The 26,842-nt window shown below is 44.6% G+C and overlaps 1 protein-coding gene across 6 annotated transcripts in view; it reads right to left on the bottom strand.

Annotated features, from left to right (window-relative positions):
• Positions 1-26,842, bottom strand: part of LOC142590642 (deoxyribonuclease TATDN1) — a 103,848-nt gene that overhangs the window by 60,929 nt on the left and 16,077 nt on the right. For all 6 annotated transcript variants that reach the window (XM_075703010.1, XM_075703012.1, XM_075703007.1 and 3 more), the window contains exons 2-3: positions 26,712-26,775; positions 23,903-23,997 (exon numbers count right to left, since the gene is read on the bottom strand). In XM_075703010.1, the coding sequence (XP_075559125.1) occupies positions 23,903-23,997; positions 26,712-26,757 (141 nt within the window). In that variant the 5' untranslated portion in view covers positions 26,758-26,775. The remainder of the gene's footprint in view (positions 1-23,902; positions 23,998-26,711; positions 26,776-26,842) is intronic.

Here is a 26,842-nt window from a genome sequence, read left to right as displayed (position 1 = left end):
GACAAGCTGTCATTTTCTAAGTCTAAGCTTGGCTTGTATTTAGAGTCAGAACAGCCACCGCTCCAATCAAGAGTTAAAGGTCCCGTGCTATCAGCTATCTCAAAGCTATCATGCACCCGTACTTGAGGTAGGAACACTTTCATTTATTCGAACTTGACTTGACAAAGCAGAGAGAGCAACAGAAGAAAAATTATGCAGATCCTATGCACTGTGGCAACCGATACCAACAAGCGCCTGCGAATTTTCTAATTTCATTGCACCTGCAATTCACCTGCTTCTGCCGTCCTCAACTGCATTTGCCTTCTCTTGGTATCCATTCTGTTACCCTAATGGTCCAATGGTTGTCTAACCTGCGCGTTACATGACCTGCCCAGCTCCATTTCTTTCTCTTAATGTCAATTAGAATATCGGCTATACCCGTTTTCTCTCTGATCCAAACCGCTCTCTTTCTGTCTCTTAACGCTACGCCTAGCTTTCTTCGTTCCATCGTTCCTTGCACGGTCCTTAACTTGTTCTCAAGCTTCTTTGTCAGTCTCCAAGTCTCTGTCCCATATGTCAGCACTGATAAAATGCACAAATTGTACACTTTCCTTTTCAATGATAACGGTAAGCTTCCAGTCAGGAGCTGACAATGTCTGCCGTATGTGATCCAACCCATTTTTTATTCTTCTATGAATTTTCTTCTCATGATAAGGGTATCCTGTGACTAACTGACCTAGGTAAATGTACTCCTTCACCTACTCTGGAGGCTGACTGGCAATCCTGTATTCTTGTTCACTTGCCCGGCTATTCATCATTATCTTTGTTCTTCTGCATGTTAATCTTCAACCACACTCTTACGCTCTCTTTGTTAAGGTCCTCTATTATTTGTCGCAACCTGTCTTCAGTGTTGCTGAATAGAACAATGTCATTGGCAAATCGAAGGTTGCTGAGATATTCGCTGTCGATCATTACTCCTAAGCCTTCCCAGTTTAATAGCTTGAATACTTCTGCCAAGCACGCGCATAGGAGAGATTGTGTCTCCTTGTCTGACCCCTTTCTTTATAGGTATCTTCCTACTTTTCTTGTATAGAATTAAGGTGGCTGTGGAATCTCTGTAGATATTTTCCGAAGTATTTATGTAAGCAGTTTGTACCCCTTGATTACGTAATGCCTCTATGACTGCTGGTATCTCTACTGAATCAAATGCCTTTTCGTAATCTATGAAAGCCATATAGAGGGATTTATAGTACTCTGCATATTTCTCGATTACCTGATTAATGGCATGGATGTGATCCATTGTAGAGCATCCCTTCCTGAAGCCAGCCTGTTCCCTTGGTAGAATGAAGTCCAGTATTGCCCTTAGTCTATTCGAGATTATTCTAGTGAATATTTATATAATACTGGGAGCAAGCTAATGGGCCTATAGTTTTTCCATTCTTTAACATCTCCCTTTCTGTTGATTATTATAATGTTTGCATTCTTCCAGCTTTCTGGGACCCTTGCATTCGATAGACAATTCGTATAGAGAGCTGCCAGCTTTTCAAGCATTACGTCTCCTCCATCTTTGATTAAATCTGTTATTTCATTTTATCTTGTAGATTTTCCCCGTTTCATGTCTTGCAAGGCCTTTCTGACCTCATCGCTAGTTATAGGAGGAGTCTCTGCAACCTGTTCATTACTGCTTCGAATGGAGGTATCAAGGCTCCTCTGGGTACTGTATAGGTCAGTATAGAATTCTTCCGCTGCTTTTGCTATACCTTCGAGATTGCTGATGATATTACTCTGCTTATCTTTCAATGCATACATCTTTTTTTGTCCTATGCCAAGTTTCTTTCTCACTGATTTCAGGACGTGTCCATTTTTTACGGCTTCTTCAGTCTTTCTCACGTTATAGTTTCAAACATTCTTCATTTTTTTTATTTTTCAATAGTTTTGATAGTTCCGTGAATTCTATCTTATCTCTTGAGTTGGATGCTTTCATTCTTTGTTGTTTCTTTATTAGGTCTTTTGTTACTTGGGAGACCTTGCCTACTGGTTGCCTTGGTGTCTTGCCTCCCACTTCAAATGCTGCCTCTGAAACCAGTCTAGTTACGGTTTCATTCATTGGCTCTACGTCACCTTCATCTCTCTGTTCTAAGGCTGCATATTTGTTGGCAAGTACCAGCCTGAATTTGCCTGCTTTTACCCTTACTGCCTCTAGGCTGACCTGTTTCTTCTTGACCAATTTTACTTTTTCTCTCCCTAAACTGAGTCAATCCTAGCCCCTCACTAATCTATGATCACTGCACTTTACCCTACCTATCACTTCTACATACTGCACTATGCTGGGATCGGCAGAAACTATGAAATCAATTTCACTTCTTGTTTCATCATTAGGGCTTTTCCAGGTCCACTTTCGTTTGCTACACTTCCTGAAAAAGGTATTGATTATTCGAAGCTTATTTCTTTCTGCGAATTCTATCAACACCTCCCCTTTAGCATTCCTAGAACCGTAGTTGCCAATTCCTTGTTCCCCAGCCTGCTTTTTCCCCACTTTTGCATTGAAGTCGCCCATTACTACAGTATACTGAGTTTGAACTTTTCTCATCGCTGATTCAACATCTTCATAAAACTGGTCTACTTCATCATCATCGTGATTGGATGTTGGAGCATAGGCTTGAACTATCTTTAATCTATACCTCTTATTAAGTTTGATTACGACTACTGCTACCCTCTCACTATTGCTGTAGAACTCATCAATGTTGCCCACTATGTCCTAATGGATTAGGAATTCTACCCCGTATTGCTTGTAATTTAGGAGACCTTTATAGCAGAGTACATAGTCGTTAATCAGCACTGTATAAGCTTCACCAGTTTTTAGATGTCACTAAGGCCAATTATATCGCAAACAATGTCTGATAGTTCCTCAAAGAGTCCTGCTAAGCTAGGCTCACTCGACAGAGTTCGGGCGTTAAAGGTTGACAGGGTCAGTTTCCATTGGCGGCCTGTCCGGGCCCAGAGATTCTTAGCACCCTCTGGTGCGTAAAAGGTCTGATCGCTGCCTTGGTCAAGTGCTCCGCAGCTACTGGGGACTGAGGGCCATGGTTTAGTTGTTGGAGTCACTTGAGAGGGGGTGGCCATCTACTGCACTAGGGAGGCCAATTCCTGTTCTGGTGAGGGAGTGTCTTTGCTGAAGCTTAGTGGGCCTTCCTAATTTGGTTGTACCTGAATTAGTATAGCTCCACTCGCTCTCGGCATCTTTTGCTGGTGTCAGGCATCACTCCAAGCATGCACCTCAATATAACTAAGCCAGTTTTCTTTACATTGAAATTTTGTTACACTGATATTCAACCTTTTATGCAAACAAGTACAGTCACCAGTGGAATTTTTCTTTCACAGAAGGGGCCGCGAAATTTTCCAAATTATTGGGCAATTGTAAAAAGCAAATTTGAATGCGAAAAAATTTAATTACGTAGGATTTGAGAAATGGCGGTGAAAGCTACGGATTTATGCCATGTCAACAATACCTTCACATTGGCATTACGAAGCTAAGCAAGTCATGGTTTCGCATCCACTCTGCCCTCACATTTGATGGTATCCCTCGCATTTGATGGTATTTCCCGCAGTGGGAAGACACTACCATGAAAAGCGCCGGCAGAGGGGAGCGAACACTTTATCTGCCTCTCACTTCAATGCATCTCCGAAACTCACGATCATGCGACCTCCAGTGCTAAACATGGGAGAAGACAGCACACATGACGACAAGTCATCTCGGCATGCCCACTTTTTGCATGCGCGGCAAATTACCTCTAAAGCAGCGTGCGTGGCTGCGTATGCACTCTGCAGCGCTTACAGCTATGCGCAGCCACAGCCGAGAGGCGTGCCAGAAATTGTGAGCACGCCAACTAATCCTCCTCACCTCCCTGCTCCTTACGCGCGCTTATTACAGTAAACTTGCTCTGCTCCTACACTTTCCCTCTGCTCGCGCTGGAAGGCAGCACTCGTGAAGCCACCATCTCACTTGTCCCACCCTCGCACATTTTCACTCGCACCTAAAGCACAAGTGCGCAGGGTGCAATAGGATCTGATCACACTTGGACTTAATTTATACGAAACATGATGTGGCTTCAGGCGGTTGTTCTTGTCGTGCTGCGCGCAGTTTGAGAGGTGCGCTTGTAAGCAGCAGGTTGTAATTCAATTATTTGACTATCTGCGCCCACGGAAGTTACCATTGATTGTCTTGGCACTCCTTTGCGACATAAGCGAAATTTCGTAATATTGAAATCGCACACAAACAAACTTCTTTATCGAGGTTCTAAATGCATAGTGTTCTATGGAGAAGAGGTTATGAAAAGTTAAATACTTTGTTATATCGACGAGAATTTCGTTATATTGAGGTTTAACTGTATAGAGATTTGAATGTGTATACTTTCAAAGGTATGCACATTCAAATCCGTAGTGAACAAAGTGGACATGGCAGCACTGCCGTGACGATGTCACCTGACGTGCCGCTGTTCATGCAGGTTCTCTGCGCATGCCTTAGTTTCATCGCTGGAGGAGCTGCAAAACCCTTCGATGCTGGAAACATCACGCTTCGTTACGATGCTGGCCTGCCGCGACACTTCTACGTAGGCGGATACTTCGGCCAGTTTGCTGACCTCACCGGTATCCAGGGGCATCGACACGTGGTTGGTCTTTTTGGGTCACCATCTGGGGGCACGATGACGTCAGGACGCATGCCCAGAAGGGATCAGCTGTATGCTATAAAAGCATGCCCATCGCCTACCAGCTTCAGTGGACACGGCAGCATCGCCGTGACGATGTTGTCTGACGTGCTGCTGTTCATGCAGGTTGGTGAGCGAAAAAATGACTTCGATAGTGATGTTCTTGGTCTTATAGTGCTGCCGTGTCCACAGGTTGTCGTTGACTGTATATGCGACTGTTTTTCTATTGCGGGCCTGTTGTTGAGTCTCTCTGGGAATGTGGAGAAAAATCCAGGACCAGTAACAGAATTAATGTGCAGGGAAATGCTCCAAAACCAGAAAGACATTTTGTCGAAACTCACTGCGGTTCAAGACAAGCAAGACTCATTTGAAACAAAAATCCTAGACATGCAGAGCCGGCTTCTTGTTATCGAGAGTAAGGTACAAAGCTTAGACGAGACTCGGAACAGGCTCGCAACTCTTGAAGGAATTGTGGCTGACCACAGCGTTGAAACATCTACTCTGGTCAAACATCTGGATGATCAGGATAATCGTTCACGACGAAATAAACTTATCATTAGAGGAATTAAAAACGAAGACACCCTATTAAGCAAAGTAAAAGACGGAATCTTCAGCGCTGCTCTGACAGTGAATGTATCTTCTATTGAATGAATTCATAGGTTAGGCAAGAAGATCTCTGGTAGAACTCGACCAGTCATCCTGAGGGTGGCAGACTATAGGGATAAAATGAAAGTTTTGCAAAACTGCACAAAACTGAAAGACACAGATTACAGTGTAAGCGAAGATTTCTCTAAAAGAGTACAAGGAATAAGAAAAAAGCTATGGGCTTCGGCAAGTGAGGAGAAGAAGGCAGGAAAGAAGGTAAAGCTTCTTCTTGATAAATTAAAAGTACACGATACGCTGTACAGCTGGAATGAAGAATGTGAGGAAAGGTGCAAACTGCGAACTGATACAGGAGCAAGTGATAATTGACGCATGCAGGGCCAACATGCTGGTTTCAAAATAATCAAAGTAAATGCAAGAAGCCTGATAAACAAAGCGCATGCACTTGAAGCTCTAGTTATTGATCACACACCTGACATTGCTGTAATCGCTGAAACCTGGTTGCATAAAAATATACTCGATAGCGAAATCGCGCCACCCAGATATTCGCTGGTTAGGAGGGATCGAGATGGAAGAGGCGTGGCCCTCCTGGTGAAACGAAATATCACATTTTCCACTTTAGAAGTACCAGGAAATATTGAGGCTGCTGTATGGATTACTACAAAATTGAATAATTGCACTGTATTCATCGGAGCGGTATACAGGCCTCCGAACTCCCCAGTAGAACACATTTTGCTGCTAAGAGAATTTATGAAAACGCACATGAAAGAGCAAGATAGCATACTGTTACTAGGTGATTTTAATGTACTGGCTATTGATTGGGATTCATATGTAGCCGGAGACACAGATGTTACATTTTCTGAGATGTTTTTGGATTTAATATATTCTTACAATTTAACCCAGCTTGTTAACCAATATACTAGGGTGTGTGCAACAAGGTTATCTGTACTTCATCTTATATTAATCTCAAATGCTTTAACACCGCATGTGATTGACTGTCTTGTTGATTAATGGCTATCTGACCATAAAATGGTTATTCTGTCTCTGAACATGTCATCGTACCCTTTGCACGAGGATTCAAGCATCCAATATCTAAACTTTCAAGCTGCTGATGATGTTAGTGTCTTGGATTATCTTGAAAGGTCGTTTGATAACTTTATGCCTGTTTATGAATCCAATGGTGGCACTGACAATCTCTGGGACTTTTTTTTTAAGGTTACAATGCATTGCATTACGCGATTTATCCCTATAGGCATAAAAAAATGTAAACAAAATAACCTATGGATAACCCAAAAGGAAACGAAAACCTTGTTCTCGAGATCCTAGCGCCCAAAACAAGACTTTGCTTCATAACATGAGGCTCAACTTAAACCGTCTGATCAAGGAATCCAAGGAGAGATTCTTTAATGCAACACTGAAAAATTTCCTTCATAACACACCTAGTAAATTTTGGAGATATGTGAACCCTTCTAATAAACAACACAAAGATGAGAATGAAAGGAATAACCAACAACGTACAGAAAATTTCAATTCTTTTTTTTCCTCTGTATTCACCGATGATGATGGCACACTTCCGTACTTTCCTGACACCTCTGACCGCCCTTCAGCATCTGACATTCTCATCAACGAGGCAGGAGTCCTGAACCTTCTCTGCGCATTAACATTAAGAAATCCCCCAGCCCTGACAGCATCCCGATTGAATTGCTATATAGGCATGCTCCGTGGGTTGCTAAATATCTTACCATAGTCTTTCTATCTTCACTCACCCAGGGAACATTTTCTACAGCCTGGAAGCAAGCTAAAATAATTCCAGTTCACAAAAGTGGGAGCACATCTGAGGTAGGAAACTACAGGCCTATTTCTCTTACGAGTACCTGCTCCAAACTGCTTGTGCATATAGTTTGTTAACATCTGTCAAATTACCTGGAAGCTTACAATTTATTATCACCAGCACAACATGGTTTTCGCAAGAGGTTGTCTACAATAACGCAGCTTGTTCAAACCGTTCACAATCTTTCACAAACATTAAATTGCCGAGGACAGGTCGACCTAATTTTTTTAGACTTCACCAAAGCGTTCAATGAAGTATCACATCCTAAACTCCTCTTAAAAATGAATGAAATATTTAGAAATCCAAATATTACTAAGTGGCTTAAATCCTACTTCAGTCCTGTGAGCAGTATGTTGAAATAAACAAAATTAAATCCATGCCCAAACCAGTTTTGTCTGGAGTACCCCAAGGCAGTGTCCTGGGTCCTCTTTTATTTCTTATATTTATTAATGATTTGCCTTCTGATATAACTGTTTGACTAAGGTTGTTTGCAGACGACTGCATTATTCACAATAGGATCGAATCTTTAAGTGACCAGTTAGAACTGAACAACAATTCACAAAGAATATTAAAATTGTGTAATGAATGGCAAATGTCACTGAACCCAGTAAAATCAGTTTGTATGACCGTAACAAGAAAGAAGGTCACTTTGCGGTACAAATACCAGCATCGGTCCACGCGAAATAAAAAAAGTAACAGAATATAAATATCTAGGGCTAATATTTACTCAAGGTTTGAGGTGGAATACGCATATCAATCAGGTGTGCAGCATGGCAAATAAAGTCTTATGGGGTCTCAGGCGAAGACTGTGCAGCGCAACTCCTGACGTGAAAAGCTTGGCATATAACATATTAGTAAGGCCAATTATTGAATACACTAACATTGTATGGGACCCACACACTGTAACCATCCATCATAAATTGGACAGAGTTCAACGACTCGCCTCCAGATTCATATTTAATAAGTACCAGACCGTGCACTCTCCTACTGAACTATGCAGACGTGCAAACCTCTCCGCTTTAGAACTAAGGACTAAGTTTGACCAACTGAAATTTTTATATCTAATTTTTCATAACCAGGTCAAAAATTATTTTAACAGATTTCTGCATAATTTCACCAGATCGACACTTCAGACACAAGCACACTTTATACATACAGCCGCCAGTTGCACGGAATGATATATTCAAGTATAGTTTCTTTCCGAGGGCAATCAAAGAATGGAATGAATTACCCAATCCACTTGTCACATGTTCCTCTTTCAGTACTTTTACTGCTGGTTTGGAGAATCTTATTTTTCCGGATATGACTGCATCATAGCATTTGTTTCTGATGCATATACTGCTATTGTATTGTTTTTTGTTCTACATGTAGCGATATTTTGTATCTTCTTTGTTGTATTTCTATCCACTCCTGTAATGGTCCATCCTTGGGCTGACAGTATAAATAAACAAACAAACAAAAAAACCTTGTGTAGCTCCTTGAGTCATGGTTTCCACATCGCTCGTGGGTGGGAATTTTTTTGCTTATTCTGTCCATTATAGCGGCGAGGAAAGAACCACAGAAATTGAACTCGGGTCAATTGATGCTGCCTACCCAATGTAACTCCAGTTCACTCAATCAGACTGCAGAGTGGTGCTACACATGACAGATTCACTAAAGGGACCATGCAAAGGCAATTTTCGGCACATGTTCAATGTTTTGTTCTGTCAGCAGCGGTGAAGTAGTTCTTTTTTTAATCCGCTTTATGCCTGCACCTAGTAATTAACTTGTTCATGTGGTTTGGGCCGGTGATTTAAACCTTTTTATAAAACAACTAATGTATCATTATACTGATTGTACATCAAGTAAAAACTTTATTACTCTGTATTAACAAGAACTCATGAAACAATGCGGAAAGGATATTCCTGCTATCTCTGCATCCTTTCAAGACAGTCTCCAACTCTGTCGAGTAAAATTATTTGACTTCTACGCATTTATTGACAGTGTACCATAATTCATGTATAAAGGGACTGTGTACACATTGAGTGAGATTGCAACGTTGCAGTCATGTAATATTGCCAGTCATGTAATATTGCCAGATTGCGTCTAAAACAGGGCACGTGGGCTGCGTATGCACTCAACCGCACTGACAGACGTATGCAACCACGGTCACGCTAGAAAAGGAGACAGGCACCAACCTGCCCTCTTCCTCTCGCCCCCAACTTCCCTCCATTCTCGGCGCCTGGTTATGCGAGAAAATCACGCTCATGAAGTCACCATCCTTCTAGGCTCACGCCTTCACTCGCATACAATGCACAGGTCATGATACAATCTTATTGCACTTAGACTTTACATGGAAAATGACGCTGCTCCGCTTTGGTTATCGTTCTTGGTTGCACAGCGCACAATTCGAGAGGTTTATTTGGAAGCAGCCGCGTGTAATTCAACTTATTTAATGATCTATGTACACAGAAGTTTCAATTTGCTGTCTCGGTATTTCTTTGCGACAGCAGTGAAATTTCATTACATTGAGATTATGTAAAGCACATTTCGTTGTATTAATGTTTCAAAATACATGGTGTTCTACGGACAATAATTTATAAAATGTTAAATACTTCATTATACAGAGAATTTCACTATATCGATGTTTGTTATATGGAGTTTTTACTAGTAAGTGCTTTATAAGTGCTTATGAACCTTTTTACTAACTAGGTGTCATCCCTTTTAAATGTGTGAGGTAGAGTTTCTACAACCTTGAAAATGTCTATCAGTACCGCTTTAACACATTGAGAAGATAATTGCCGCATGCTCTCTTTTTTTTTTTTTTTTCAGATCTGTGGCATGGGTACGTGCCATCCCCCAAGAAACAGCACTTGGAACTGCAGGTGTAGTTTAGCTCGTGTTCCATTTTTCTACCAGCATTGTGATATTAAGAATTATGACATTCTACTGTGAAGAGCCTCCACCTCAACAGTTCTTAAGTAAATACTACACAGGAATGGAGAAATATAATGCAAGAAGATGGCGAGTCTGGCTGGTTGGTCGAAGTTCATAATGGACCGATGTTGAAGCACACCAGCCCACACACAAAAAGAGACTGAAATGAAAAGCAGACAGTGCAGTGCTTCATACACAAATGAAAATATTTATTGGACACAGACTCTATAAGCAGATACACATTTTCTTGTGCCTATGCAGCAGAGCGCAGAAAGAACTGGTTAAAAAACACACATAAGAAAAAGGGGAAGCTTCCGCTAGTCAAGCCAGTCATTTTACACATGAATGAATTCGCCCACCTTGATATGTAGCAGTTTCCTGTGTTTTGGTTGTTTTGCAAGTTATTTTCTGCCATGGGTGGTTCTGATGATAAAATCAGTTTTGTCTACGCACTGTTGTGCCCACACAAGAAAATGTGTAAATAACTTATACAGGGTGTTTCACATAACTTGTGCCAAGGATTAAAAAAAGTGGTTAGCTGCAGCTGAATGAAACCAATGGCATATGGTTTGCCATCATGCGGCGTTTCTTAGAGTATTTTTTATATTTCGCTATATTAGTTAACTAAGATTAGTATACACAACTTTTAACATTCACTTTAGGGCCAAGTGTGTTTCGCTGCCTTGTAGAAGAGGTTCAGAAACGAACGAGTGGGTGAGTGAGTGAGTGAAACAACTTTATTTGAACCACTATGGACACAAGCAAACTCAAAGTCACCTGGCTTAGCCCACTCGGGGACCATCAGGTGAAACCTGACGGCCCTCTTGCGAGCCCTCTGGACTGCCAGGATTTGAGAGGTCTGGTCCTGGGCCCTAATGAGCTTCATCATTTCCTTTTGGGTGAAAAGGGGACCGGCAGAGGCGCAGCCCCACAGGACATGCTCGAAGTCTGCATAATCACCACACAGAGGGCAGTCCGGGCTTGGGAACCGTTCGGGGTACATCTTGTGCAGCGCCGCGGGGCTCGGGTAAGTGCTTGTTTGCAGAAGTCTGAGAGTGACTGCCTGGGCCCTGCACAGCAAGGAGTGCGGCAAAGGGAGGAGTCTTCTTGACAGATAATTATGTTTGCAAATCTTGTTGTACGAGCAGAGAGGCTCGAATCGGCCAGGGGAGGACGCGTTACCCAGCGCACGGTCAGTCAAACCTCGTGCAGCCGAGTGCGCCTCCTCGTTGGGGTTGATCGAGCCACCCTCAATGGTTCCAAGATGCGCAGGGAACCAGGCGAAAGAGTGATGTTTGATGTCTTTAGCATTTTGGATGATACATAGAGCCTGGGGAGCCGCCATCCCCATCTGAAAGGCCCTGACAGTGGCCTTAGAATGTGAATAAATTGTGTCATGTACACTGTCCGTCAATGCAAGAGCAATAGCAACCTGCTTTGCAATGCTGGAACTAGAAGTGCGGATGGTAGCGCAGCTAAGGACTGTAGAATCAGTCGATGACCACTGAGGAGAAGGCTTCTTCTTGAAAGTACGAAGCAGCATCTATGAAGCATGTTCGGTCCTTGTTCAAGCAGGCACTGGTGAGCAGAGCTTTACCCCTGGCTCATCTTCGTCCTTCATTGTAGGTGGGATGCATATTGCGTGGCATCCGGTGCATGTAAATCTTGGATCTTACGTCACTGGGCAGCTTCACAGCGTTGAGACTGACGACCGTGGGGTTACGTCTCAGCTTGCCAAGTATGGCTCGGCCCGCTGGGGTACCAGAGAGTCTGACAAACTAGGAAAACTCTTGGGCTTCAACGATTTCTTCGAACGTGTTGTGAATTCCCAAATTGAGGAAGTCTTTTATGTGCGTTCAGACAGGAAGGCCGAGGGCAAGCTTGAAGACTCTTCTGATTAGGGCATTGATCTTGTTGCACTCTGATATGAGCCAGTTGTGCATAGCCCCTGAATAAGCAAGGTGGCATAGCACGAAGGCGTGGATAATTCGGATCACATTGTTCGCCCTCATTTCGCGGTACCTGCTGGCGATTCTTCGGATCAGGCCGAGAGCACTTTCGGTCTTGGAACAAATGCATTCTAGAGCGGCTCCATTGGCCCCGTTCGACTCAATAAACATTCTTAGGATCCTGATAGTGTCTACCCGCGGTACTGGGGAGCCCTTACCAGTGAATAACGTAATGTGGCTCTGTGTTGCTGGCTTCCAGGACCGGTGAGAACTGCCTCTGGGCTTCTTCTTGTAGAGCAAGAGTTCGGATTTAGTGGGCAAGCACCTTAGCATGGTGGGGATAAGATACCGCTCTGTCACATCAATGGCCTCTTGCAAAGCAGCCTCGACCGGACCCTCACATCAGCTGGAGCACCAGATAGTGATGTCATCCGCATAGATCGTGTGGTTAATGTTCAGGATCTTGTTCAAGGCCCTCGACAGGTTGATCAGGGAGATGTTGAACAGCGTTGGGGAGATCACCGCCCCCTAAGGTGTTCCCTTTGGCCCAAGCTGAATTTCATGGGTCAAAAACTCGTCAATATTGAGTCTAGTGGACCTCGAGGAAAGGAAGGAGCACACGAAATTGTACGCCCACTTGCCGAAGTTAAACTCTGTCAGGCTCTTGAGAATAAAGACATGCGATATGTTGTCAAAAGCCTTTTCCAGATCCAAGCCGAGAATTGCCTTAGTGTCGGCAGAGGTAGAGTCAATGATCTGGTGCTTGATCAGTCTCATGGCGTCCTGAGTCGAGAGACCTGACCGAAAGCCAATCATGTTGTGTGTATAGTATTCGTTAGACTCCAGATGGTCAGTGAGGCAGTTAAGCATGGCGTGCTCGGCCATCTTCCCAACACACGACGTCAGGGAGACGGGCCTTAGGTTGCCGATGCTCGGTGCCTTACGTGGCTTGGGTATGAGTACTGTGTAGGCTGCTTTCCAGCTCTTGGGAATGAGGCCGCTGCACCAGATTTCATTCATCTTGTGTGTAAGAAACTCGACTGAGTCGTCGTCGAGACGCTTGAGCATATTGTTGGTGACCACGTCGGGCCCAGGGGCAGATCTGCTGTTGAGGGATGCAAGAACCCGCTTGACTACAGCCACAACAAAATCCTCATCCATAGACGGCACATCAAGCCCTTCATACTCGGGAAACTGGGGGGGCACCGGATTGTCTGTGGCCGCCAGGTACTTGTCTATGAGCTGCTCCATGACCGCCTCATCTGGAGTCGAGTCGGTGGACAAATGGACAGCTTTCGCCAAAGCTCTCTTCTGATTGGACTTGGTGCTGCCATCGTGCAGTAGGTGCCTGAGGAGACTCCAGATTTTACCGTTCTTGAGTTGGCCCTTTACCAAGTCACACAGCTCGTCCCATTGCTGCTTGCATAGCACCTTGCAATGAGCCTCTATCGTCTTGTTGATTTCAGAAATTTTCTTGCGTAGCCTTCTGTTATGGCGCTGAGTCTTCCTTCTACCCTGGCGATTCCCCTCCAAACCCACGGTGTTGATCACTGATGCCTCCCCTGATGGCCTAGGGGCAGTCCTGGCACAGAGAGAGCCTACTGGAGAAGAGCGACCGATAGTCTTTGTATCAAGAAGCCTCACGGCCACTGAGAAGAATTACAGTCAACTGGATAAAGAGGCACTTGCTCTCGTGTTTGGCATCACAAAGTTCAGGCAGTATCTCTGGGGACGGAAATTTGAAGTGACTACTGACCACAAACCCTTGTTGGGCCTGTTGCTGGAAGGCCTATTCCGGAAACATGCTCGCCGAGGCTTCTTTGCTGGGCGTTGCTGCTGGCAGGGCACAGCTACAGTTTGAGCTATAGGCCTGGAGGCCTGATAGCCCATACACATGGGTTGAATAAACTCCCCTTGCCAACAACTGATTGCTCTCCAGTGGTGCCTATGGAGGTATTCATGCTTGAAGGTGTCTATCCCCGTGTCCTCTCATCAAAGGTGTTGCAGTAGCCACTGCAAGAGATCCAGTGTTGTCAAGAGTGCTACAGGATTTATGGTCTGGTCATGTTCAAGAGTTGACATCAGAGGAGGGGCCATACGTGTCCCGATTCAATGAGTTGAGTATGCGTCAGAACTGTGTGCTCGGGGGAAACCGTGTCGTGGTACCCTCCAGCCTCCAAGGGAAAGTCCTCGAGTTACTACACGAGAGCCACCCTGGGGTCACAAAAATGAAAGCCACTGCCCGAGTTCATCTGCAGTGGCCGTCGTTAGACTGCAACATCATAACCACGGTTCAAGAGTGCTTTGCCTGCCAACAACAGAAACCATTGAGACCAGCGCCTATGATGCTGTGGCCGTTCCCAGACAGGGCTTGGTCAAGGATCCATTTGGACTATGAGGGACCTTACTGGAATAACTATTTTTTTATTGCAATTGGTGCATTCTCCAATTGGACTGAAGTTTTTCCCTTTCCATCACCCTCAGCGGAATGTACAATTGCATGCATGCGGGTCATGTTTGCGAATCAGGGCCTCCCAAACATGGTGGTATCGGACAATAAACCCACATTCGTGAGTGAAGCGTACGAAAAATTCTTGAAGAACGGCGTCAAGAGGATGCTAGTACTGCCCTATCACCATGCTTCTAATGGTGCGGCTTCGTGCACAAATTGCATGAATACTGTTATCATATAGGTCGACATCCCATTAAGTCACCAGGTGTTGCCCATCCAAGCTGTTGATGGGACGGAGGCTCAGGAGTGCATTGGATCTGCTGCAGCCGGACCTAAGGAAAACAGTCCTCCAGAAAACTCACTCAGAAGATGGAGTACGATCAAAGAACGAAACGTAGGGTGCCAGCACAACCAGGAGAAAGAGTATTCACCAGGAATTTTCGGCCAGGTTGGAGCTGGATTCTTGCTGTAATCACCAGGCAACACAATTCACAGGAGGAGCTACAATTAGATGATGGGCGACAATGGACCCGGCGTCTCGACCATGTAAGGCCACAGTCGATGCCCAACCAGCACAACCGTCAGTGCTCCAGCCCTTCTACCGCACGCTCGGAACCACATTTGACTTTATCCTCAGGGACCGGAGCTACAACTGACAGTGGTTTGCCCGAAGCAGCGACAAGCTTGGAGGGTCAACTACTACTATTCGGCGAGCCCTATCAACTGGAGGCCAGTGACACCATAACATCAACACATGCCAATTGCTCCCCACCTCTTTCCACACCTCAGCTTTGTCGGAGCACTAGGGAATGCCGTCCGGTGTTTCGGTTTTCTCCTTGAACTGTAACTGCTTATATGCTGTTAATCTGTTGTGTTAAGGGGGGAGGAAGCGTAGTAACTGACACCACCAGGGGGTGCACAATGTACAATAAAAAGCAAAGCGTATGACCTGTGCATGTCATTACTGTGCCTTCAGTGCCATTACATCAGCCTCATGCGGGTGCTTGTCGAGAAGAGGGGGCTGGTGAAAAAGCTGACTCGTAGCTTGAGCTAGTTTGAGGCCACCATCGTCGCTGCTATCCCACCGTGGCATCAAATGAAAATAACATACTTTTGTTGCCCGAAGTGAATAAATACATGTTTTTTGCCCTTTCATTGCACTCTGTCACAGTTTCGTTTTTGACAGGTAAGCGGCCAACATCATGCTATTTCGGTCAAGCAGTAATACCCCTTAGTATGTACTTATTCTGAGCTCAGGCCAACTACGGTTTAACGAGGGTTCACTGTATCCATTTTTAGTGCTTAGTTACTGATTTGTAATGTCCCCCTTGATTTTTGTTTTTCTTGAACCGATAATGGCACCAATCCCCCATTTTCCACGTGCCGCAATCTGCCCTCTCTTCCAAATCTTGATGTTATCTCCTCCGGAGTACATAACCTCATATTAAAACGATGTAACGAAAAGCCCAGGCCCAGACGGCATTCCAAATATGTTCCTAAAGAGGTACTCGGAATGGTGCGCAAACTATCTGACTATAATATTTAAAAAATCAATAGGCTCTACAACAGTTCCCTGGCTGTGGAAATTGGCTAACGTCGTGCCCGTATTCAAGTCCGGAAACAAACAAATAATACCAAATTATAGGCCAATATCTTTACTTTTCACCAGCTCTAAACTCTTGGAGCACATTATTCACAAGCACATTGTGGAATATCTAAATGCAAACAATATTCTTTCCCGATCGCAGCACGGTTTTCGCTCTGGCTATTCCACTGTTACACAGTTGCTTGAATTTACACACGACATTGCTTCTTCCCTTAACAGCCGAGGACAGCTTGATGCCATATTTATTGACTATTCTAAAGCCTTCGATTTGGTTTGCCATGCTAAGCTTTTAGTTAAACTTCGTACATTTTTTGGTAACAGCAAGCTGGTTGATTGGATAGCTGATTACTTATGGTCGCGCTCTCAATTTGTTACGTTTAACCACGCGAAGTCGTCAGAGGTACATATTACATCTGGGGTGCCGCAAGGCTCGGTGCTGGGGCCGCTTTTGTTAATTATTTTTATAAATGACGTAGCAGAAATCATTGGTGATACTCAAGTTAAACTTAGAATGTATGCAGACGACTGCGTTATCTACAACACCATCTCTGATGCTCATGATCAGGTTGTGCTAAATAACGTTTTTTCATTGTTTTGTAACTGGAGTGAAACCTGGCAAATGTCTATTAACTTAAAAAAGACTGTAACTATGACCTTTTCAAACAAGAAACAGCCCCTTTCTTTTACTTATGCTAATGACGGAGTCAGTCTAATACCTGTTACAGAGTTTAAGTACCTCGGTGTAACTCTAACATCAAATTTAAAATGGCGCAAGCATGTTGAAATAATCTGCAATAAGGCTCGTCGAAAACTTTGGTATCTCCAACGCACGTTAAGCAACTCAACAAGAGAATGCAAATTGACTGCGCACAAAATTTTGGTCAGGCCCATGCTAGAATATGCATCGGTTGTTTGGTCACGTCACCTCAAACACGACATAGCTATGTTAGAATCTGTCCAAAAAAAAAGCAATCAGGTTCATTTTTTGTCGCTATGACCGGCAATTCTCGCCTACTTCGCATGCACACATTCTAATGCTGCAATCTCTCGAACATCGGCGTACTTCTGATTGCGTTATCCTTCTACATAAGATAGTTCACACCGGCTTGAATGTCCTGGCGCCGATTTCTTTTGTTGCAGCTTCTGCACGCTGTACTCGACGATCTGATCCCCTGAACATTGTGCCCTTCAGGTCGAATCTTGATTCTTTTAAGTTTTCCTTCTTTCCGCAGACGGTGGATTTATGGAATAAACTTGATGGGTCTCTGCGCAGACTCGGTACTGAGCATTTTGAAAATGAATTGCGTAATTATGTATTCTGTTAATGTTTTCTTGTATTCTGGTGAATTTTGTTGAAAGTATTTGTAATTGTATTTTTTATTATTATTACTCTGTACTCACTCCTGCTATGTCTCAGAAACTGAGACAGCAGTACAGTAAAACCTCGTTAAACCGTACCCGCTTAAACAGTAGTTTCGGTTTAAAAGTAGTAAAGTCAATTCCCCGACTCAGCGGCCATTGAACATAACGTATTTTGTATCCGCATAAACCGTACCAGCTTATTGCGTACGCATCGGTTAAAACGTAGCGTTTCCACTTTTCGTCGCGCAAACACGGCGGTGCGTCGTCTCCATCGGGCGGCCCGGCAGAACAACAAGCCTCAGAGATCGGTACAACGGCCTCCAAGCGCCCAGTGCGTTTGCACGTGAAGCCGCATCAACATCAACATCATTTCGACGCCGCATGGACGCCGTGCCAGAGAGCGTTGTGGCGTCATGCAAGCGAGGACTCGCGTCATGCCTAAGCTAGGATAAAAAAGACGCCGGATGTTCAGCATAGAAGAAAAGTTAGACATCGTCCGTGCTACTGAACGTGACACGAAGAAGTCGGCGCTGGCCCGCGACATGGATCTGCTGTTGACTACAGTGTGTGGCATTTGGAATGCGAAGTTGCTCGGCAGCGCTGCTGCGACCGCGAAGAGATGTCGGCTACGAGGTTCGACTTTTCACCATCGTTGCCGCTGTTGTTGCCGAAGTGTCAACTAGCGACAGTGATGAGGACGACACGGAAAGCGACAGCACGGGCTATTCAGGCCCGGCAGTGGCAGAAGCTGCGCGTTACGTCAGCCTCATGAATGCGATCGTCGCAAGGAAAACAGGGGCGCGATAACGTAACTATTCCAAACGAAAAGTTTTCCGAAGTCCGGCACCCGGCAATGAAAAAGGCGCCCTGGGACTTATGCAGCAATACTGCGCGCGTGCACGGAGAATACGTAACGCCAACGAGGAATCTGCCGTGCGAGTGTTTGCGGAGAGGAAGGGGGCTGGCTCAGAAGCTGACACGCAGCTTCAGTAAGTTTGAGGCCGCTGTCGTCGTGCTAGGCCGCCGCGACATCAAACGAAAATAACACTTACGTCCCGCGAAGTGAATAAATACTGCATGTTTTTTCTCCTTTCATTGCACTCTCTCTGAGTTCGGTTTTTGACAGGAAAAGTGGGCGATCTCATGCTATTTCGCTTAAACAGTACTACCGTTTAGTACGTACTTTTTCCGAGCTCCGGCCGACTACGGTTTAACGAGGTTTCACTGTATTTGTAAATTAAAAAAAACATTTTCTTTTCCAACATGGTAATTGAGGCCCTAAATGAAAGTTCTGCTTCTACCAGTCTTTACAATTCAGCTTGCTCTCTTATGTGAAACTAGCTTCATTCAGATCAGATGAACTGTTGTGTAATAGAAGCACTTCTGTGTTTCACGTGTAGGAAAATCTATGGTTGAAGTTCACAAGCCCCCTAGCTCAAGCCTCATCTGAAGCACAGTCTGGCATGCACAACAATGCGGATAGGAAAAGGCATAGGCGGTCAGCTGTTTCTACATAATCTGTACTGATAATAAGTTACCTTTTATTTTGCGAAGCACTTCTGAGCTTGGTGTCAGGATATCTCTGTGCCATCACAGCTGCTTGTAACAGTGTCATGTTCGAAGGATCGCAAATGAAAAGAAAGCTTAGGATTAATTTTTCTCCCTAGCAGGGGCACAGGGCTTTGCATGCATTATTTAATGGAGCCAAGCACTCGTTAATTTGGACAAATGTGGTTGCACTCCAGTTAATTCGGACAACCCTCAGAGATCGGCGAGCATGCAAATGTGTGCCAAAACAGAGCAAAATCGGCTGTAGCTTCCAACCAAAACAAAGTGGTGGAGTCTGCATCGTCATAGCCATCAGCCGAAACCACACGTGAACGACTGGAACTCTGGAACACTTTGTGCCTATTTGTGCCTTTACAGGCCTTATTCTTGCATTTTTCCCCCTGCATACCAATGTGTTTTGCACGTGCCCTTATATATGTGTAGTCGCCATCCTCGATTGCGATGAAAATGACCACCATTTGGTCTGCAGTGGCTGCAACAGTATCATTTTGACTAAGTGTAATGGATGCGCGCATGATGTCACATACATGGCGGGAGCTGTCGAGGATGAAGAGCACTGGCTACATCTTGATGGACAGAGAATCTATTGACGACCAGCTCAATGGCAAAATAATAATTGAGATGCACTCGGGGGAGGAAAAAGCGTGTCTCACGATGAAGAGGCACACTGTGAAGAAAGTTGCAAGGTCTTCACCGTAGCGAGCACATGTCAGCCACGAGATACGAGAATTGCACCTTTCACACCACTCTTGTACGAAAAAGAAACAGAATTTGCTGGCTCATTCAGTAAATAAAAGCTTATTGATGTAGTAAGCACTTGTTTACTGTTTATAAGAGGCTTGTCGCATGCTACCACTGTGGGGAGGAACACCTCGCGATTCAGTACAAGCACATGAGCACTACGTACAACTATTGCCAGAAGCTGGGACACATTGCTCGAGCGTCCAACTCAAAGAAAAAAACATGCTTCATTGCGGAAGGGCATGTCTGCAAAACTACATGGTTCTGCACTTCCAGCTCACAAAACTTAAAGTGGAATGCACCAAGTCAACACTGTATACAACAACGCACCTGCTGATGTGTTTGACATGTGGCCAGTCGACACCATCGCACTTTCACCCCCTTTCACCGTGACCATCAGCGTTTGTGACAAGCCGCTCCCTCTGGAGCTGGACACCGGGGCGAGCATTATTGTTACTGCAAAAAAACATCCTCAGGAGCTAGTACTGTTGTTTACTGTCATGCCATTGGATGTGTTCCTGCAGAGACTCAGGCGAGCTCATCGAAGTTTAGGGCAAAGCAGATGTCGCAGTACAGTTCTGCGACAGAAAAGCAGTCCTACCTTTGTTCCTGACTAGGGAAGGTTCACTAACACTGCTAGATCACAAATGGATTCGAGAAATGGGCATTGACATTGCCGTCTGGGAAGCAGATGTTCAGGCTGTTTCTGATGTTAACGTTGTTATTCAAGCATTTCCTGAGGTATTTGAACAGAGCCTTTGAACTATCAAGGGCCCAAAAGCCACAATTCATGTTCCGGAAGATGTGGTACCCAAGTTTTTCAAGCCACACTCCCTACCCTTTGCCGTGAAGGATGGGGTGTCACAAGAGCTTCAGCGCCTACAAAAGGAAGGGCATTCTAGGAGCAGTTGCCTCTTCAGCTTGGGTTGCACCTATTGTTCCAGTGGCTAAGAAGAGTGGACGGGGAGGACCACAGGGAGGTGCACACTTATATCGATAAGAAGACCATGGGGGTAGAGAGTGTAAGGTTGAACCAATCCCTAGCAGCAACACAAGTAGAGAAGTTGAGAGAGTTGATTCACATATTCGAGGAATGTGAATTGACATATGGAAGGAGTTCGTGCTATGCACTGATGCCTCCGATAAGGCATTAGGTGCAGTACTCTTGCCAGAGAAAGACAAGAGACTCCATCCGGTATTTTTTGCAAGCAGGCGAATTAACAATGCAGAATGAAATTATACTCAACTGTAAAGAAGGAATGTGTCGCCTTTGTATGAGCAATAAAGAAGTTCCACATCTATTTATTTGGCAAACGGAACACCAGCCCCTAGAGTTTTTGAGCAAAGCTAAGCTAATGGCAGAATAATGAGATGCAGCCTCACGTTGAAAGAATACCGCTTCCATATAGAGTACATTAAAGGATGACAGAATCTGGGGGCAGATTTTACGAGTAGGGCGATGGAGTGATGAAGTATCAAGAGCATAACGCGGACGGAGCAGATGTATACGTACATGTAAAGTGGTGGGAACAATGAACTCACAAACGTTGTTAACAGTGCTTGTGCTGAAGTGTGCATGACAGTGTGGTGATATGTTGTGAGCCACGACGACACAAGAAAAAGCACCTAAGTCACAGTGGGAAAGTCAAATTCGCCACCATGAAAATCGACAGAAGGCATTTTTTGAAAAAAAAAAAAAAGAACTCCTCAAAAGGGGACCCTTATCATATGTAAGAGGAATGCGGTGCAGAAAGAAAGGAGGAGGACGATTTGAATATATCGGTCCGAAGGGCATGAGCCCTCAAGGTGCATGACCCAAGCGGTGATCGAGGGAGAAGTGGTGCCGAGCTGGGATCTGGCGCCAAGCTGACTGATGATCGACGTGGCTCTGGGCCAAGAAGGTTGTAGCGTCATCAGCATCGCAGTGGTGATGGGAGCCATGAAGGTTCGATCAAGTTCGTGACGCTGGTGGTCCAGGGCGTAGCTGTCGACCTCGGTGATGTTCGAGCGAGGCTCCATGGACCGGTTGCAGCCTCCCACGACAGCGCCGGGCACTCCAGAAAGGATCCCCCTTCAGAGGCAGACCAGCACATACCATAGTCCGCGGGGAATCTCGTCGGTACCCGAAGAAGTAGGGCAGAACCCGGAATTAGGCCTAACCGGTGATGCCAGAGTGCACATCACCGATAGAGTTTGGAACACCAGCATCAGAGATGGACAAGTTGACTGGCCAACACCAAGGCAGCAATGTTTACGGAGTCAGCAAGAACACTGAAGATCCGACATGCTTCGGACTCGGACGATACATGTGACGACAAAAGCCAGTAATAACGGTCCTTTCTAGTAGTGTCGCAGCCATAGGCTAGGGCGGCCTGACTTTCGCGTAGTGAGTGCCAAGGACTAACGTAGCTGAATAAGGACATGTGTAGTGATTATCAAATAGGTTGCATAAGTGTTAGTATTTCTTCGCTGTGTTATAGTTTGAGTGAGTCTTATTTTGAGTTTGGGGTATAGTGTAATAAAAATCTGTGGTGCTGCTCTGCCTCTCGCAACCCCATCTCTTGTAGCATCCGCATGCCCCCGAGATCAACAACCCATGACACTAGAACACATAATAAGCAAAGAAGGGCTATCTCCAAGCTTGAGCAAGGTATCTGCAAGCCTTCATGCACCTGCACCCCATGACGTCAAGGAACTGCAAAGCTTTTTGGGGCTTGTGAATTCCTATAGGCGTTTCCTTCCAAACATTTCTGCGTGCCTCCCACCATCTGCATTTGCTTCTCACGAACAAGAAAAAATGTGAGTGGGGAAACAAGCAAGAAGATGCATTCACTACAGTGAAGCCGTAGGGAACATCAGCTCCTGTCCTAGTACATTTCGATCCAAAGTAACCACTGTGTCTCGGTGCTGATGTATCTCTGTATGGGATCGGCACAGTTTTGGCACATCAAGAAGCTAATGGTCAAGAACTGCCTTTGCCTTTGTCTCCCGAAGTTTGTATTGTGCGGAGAAAAACTACAGCCAAATTGACAAAGAGGCACTACAGTTCATATTTGGAGTAGAAAAGTTCCACCAGTACCTGTGGGGCATTCATTTCACTGCTTATACAGATCATAAACTACTACTGGGATCATTGAGTGCTGATAATCCTGTTCCTGTGCAAGCTTCACCCCAATTAGTGTTCACACTTGAACAATCACGCCCAGGACTCTTGTCACCAACTGTTGTAGCAGAGGCTACAAGAAATGATCCACTCCTGGATCATGTAGTTCTTGATCTCCTGTGAGGAGAAGGGCTTCCAGTTGGACTAGAGGGCAATCCATTCACAGCAAGCAGTGAATTCAGCCTCCATGAAGGTTGCTTGCTGTGAAGTTCCAGAGTTGTTATCCCAAAATCTCTGCAAGGCAAAGCCCTGACTGTTCTTTATGGTGGACATCCTGGCATTGAGAAAAGCAAGTCAATTGCCAGAAGCCATGCTCGGAGGCCAGCAATTGATGGTGACATCGCTAAAAGCGTAAAGGGTTGTGCCTCATGCCAAGCCTACCAGCGAATTATCGAGCATGTTTGCAAAATGGGTCATCGACTGTGGTTCAGTAATGCATATGCGCCATGCGGAGGCCCTGCGTGGTTCAAGATGCACGGTGGTGGATGATTTTTCTCTCATGAACAATGCTGCCAACACCAGATTTTCTGCAACACGGGGTCGTTAACGCTGTCATGTTAATAATCCCCGCAACAATACTGGCACACTGTATGGCGGAGTCACATGAAGAGCAGGTCAAAGAGCACAGGTCAACATGGCAACTTACATGGCAGAATGTAGCCTGTCAATTGTCTCATCTATTTGTGGGAGGAAATATACATCTTCCTCCATCCCCGAGTTGAGGTGTCAATAGTCAATGTAGAATCTCCATGAATCTTCTTTTTTGTGAATGGTATTTTTTTTTCTAAACTGGAGCTACCCAGAAACTACAAAACGACTAAAAGAGGCCTTATTGAAGGATCTGTTTGACTTGTTTCTGGATAAATTTCCATTGTGCAGGAGAACAAGGGTAAAACTTCTGTCATGTTGACAGCGCTAATTCAGTGCTGATGTGGTGGTGGATGGGGGAGTGTGGTGGCAAAGAGGTGTCATGTTGCACTATGAAAAGAAAAGCGTCACTTCATTGAGTAACTAAAGAAACTCACCCTATGCACTCCGTTGGCTTGTGCCCTCTGCAACACTTGGTCGAAGTCATCAGGGTGCTTGCGTGACCCGTTGTACAGGCCACGGAACATAGGGTCTGCACATGCAAAATACCTCACTAAGGTCCAAGAACAAGGCCAAATTGAAAGCATCTGAAAATAATCAAAGGACTGGGCTGATTGATTCATTATTTCATTGACTGACTAATGTATGAAACAATCGATGGGGATTAACATCACAGAGGCTATGACAGTTGCCACAAATAAAAGAAGTGACGTGTGCACAAGAATACATAATTAACACTGCAATAGCAGTAAGATATCATCATTAGCACTAAATATTTCAGCAATCCAATCCGAATGAGAGTTGAGCATGTTGGTAAGGATTCGTGTCACACAAAGACAGACGTGCAAATACAGACACCAGAAGGAATGAAAAAGTGTTTGTACTGGTCCTTTTCGCTCCTTCTCATGTTTACACGCCTGCTTTTCAATAACCTGAATCCAATCCAATTCACAAGGCAATGCAGCTGTAGGAGCTGCAGTAGCTGCAGGATCGTTTGTGCCCACTCTGTAAGTTGGTTAGGCTACCATGATCGGCAAGGCATTAAAGAAATGTGATATTTCAAATACAATGGCCAACACTGAATATGACACACTACAGGCTAATGATAGTCACAAGGAAGCATCCGACAGCGACGATGAGGTGTCTTCTCCACTGCAGCTCGAATGCAATAAAATTCCTTTCTCCAATTAAGAACAAATCACGATAACTCTGAATCTGATGAAAATCTCACGAGTGAATAAGGTACATTGCTTTTTTTCATTTCAGCTTTCTGGCCACAAGACTCATACACTCATTACAAGTGTGGGTATATTAGAATTGGGTGAACAGTACAGTACTTCTGTTTATTATCCATAAAACTGGCAAGTAATATACCAAAATGTGGTACTAAACTATATTCATTTTGAAATGACAAGCTAGTACAAGATCTTAATGCAGATAGTTGAGCCGAAAAGAGTTATCTATAGGTGAAACTCTTATTTACACATCATTTAGTAGCTTAAGTTGTGGGCTGACCTGTTTCAAGTCTACAATAGAGCTGCATATGACATCGTGAAACACGATGCCTCAAGCTTCTGCCCAAACACTGCCAAACAAACATTACCATAGCTTACCTGTTAATTGAATACTCATAATCACTTGTATGGTGCTCTTTGGCCAGACTTGGCACTTGTGCCAATCAAAACCACATATCATCATCACCACAGCTTACCATTAGTTACTACTATTTTGCCGGTGCTGAATTTTTTAGTGTGCATTTGAACTAAAACATCAGAAGCCAAGGTGGGCTAAGAAACAAACTTGCATTCTGTTTTACATTCACGGAGCCGACTATACACAATAACATCTGTAAATTTTAAGTTCCCGAAGCTTTCTGCATATAGCTGGTGGTGTTACTTTGAAGCCCTGTGTTTCATATGAGTGCGAGTGAATATCTGCTGCAGGTGCCGTGTGTAAAATCTTGAGAATTAATGCAAAGGCACTGATGAAAACAATGATGCTTAAAATGTGCCGCATACTTCTTAGACAATTCTTCCTGGACCTTTGCTGCACATTTGTATACAAAGTGTTTTAGTGGAAGGACTTAGAAGGTCGACATCCGAATACTAGCTCTTGGTGCCAGTATGACGTAATGTACTAGCAGTTTCACTCCTTTCATTGTTTCTGAAATTGCTTTACATCAAGCATATAGTCATGTTACTATATACATAACAAAAACTATTACGTTTAATCTAATGTAAGCAGGCAGGTCCCGACCGACACTTTCACTGAGAGTGCATCTTCAGAAGCGGCAAACCTACTACACGGCCAACTGTTATGCTCACGACAAGCGACATTTTTCAAGTGGCTTGATGCTTGCTTCCCAAGTATGCTGGACATGTAATAGTGGATGTTCTCACATCCGACATCTCTGTAGAGAGCTCACAAGAGCCCACATTTTGTAAACTTGACAAAACCAAATGAAGAAATGAAATACCTTTGCAGGTGTATGCCAGTCTGAGCAACTGATGCATCAAAGAACAGGGAAGCTGTATGCATGACTTCTCACACCCTTCAAAGTATTAGGAGTTCGTTTTGCCCCTGCCAGAAATCTGCTCAAGGCTTTGCAAATGATTCACTAATCCTTTTCGTGTGCTTAAATATAGTATCCAAGTTTTGAAAGGAGACCTGGGTACTTTTTATCATTTAAGAAAAGACAGGGCATGGTGCAAACATGCTCATCAGAACGGATTCCAAAATTTATTTGGCCAAAAGCCCAGGACACAATACCCAGGAAATGTTTGTCGATTTGGACCCCTCCTAGCTGACCTCCAATTAAGAGTCGAAACATGACGTGAGAAACAAAAATGAGGGATTGGTGGCTAAGATATACCGCACAAAGTTCTTGTCTGCTTGACTGAGGTGTTCACAGGGTAATTTTTCTAACTCTTCATAATAAAGTTTCCAAGCAAATTTGGAGTTCTGACACAAGGTGCATTGCGGGCTGCTTTTCGTCATTTGGTGCCAACACCACTGTCACATGCTGGCCTTCACTGCTGCTTGGAACCTGTTGCCGAACTCAATTTACTAGCTTTGGTGTAAAATTTTTAATCTGTTCTGACGCAGTAGGTGTTCAGTGCTTCCGAAGGTGCAAGAATTGTGGTGAAACTAAGCTTGCAAAGAACAGAACTTCTGCTTGAAGGGGATTTGCATAAACTTCTGCAATGTGCACAACCCGCTCCCCATGGTGAGCGAGTGTTGACCCACCGGTCAGGTTGGCACCGATGTCGATGAGACGACGCCTGGCTGCCATGGTTCTCTACCCTGGGCCCTGCGCAAGGTCAGTCAACGTCATCCCACCCCAGCTGAGACGCACTGTGACTAGATTGTCAAACCAC

This window comes from Dermacentor variabilis, chromosome 8 (assembly GCF_050947875.1).
Source record: "Dermacentor variabilis isolate Ectoservices chromosome 8, ASM5094787v1, whole genome shotgun sequence".
Classification (NCBI taxonomy): domain Eukaryota; kingdom Metazoa; phylum Arthropoda; class Arachnida; order Ixodida; family Ixodidae; genus Dermacentor; species Dermacentor variabilis.
The sequence above is the reverse complement of the archived record's forward strand: the minus strand, read 5'-3'. Positions and strand labels throughout refer to the sequence as shown.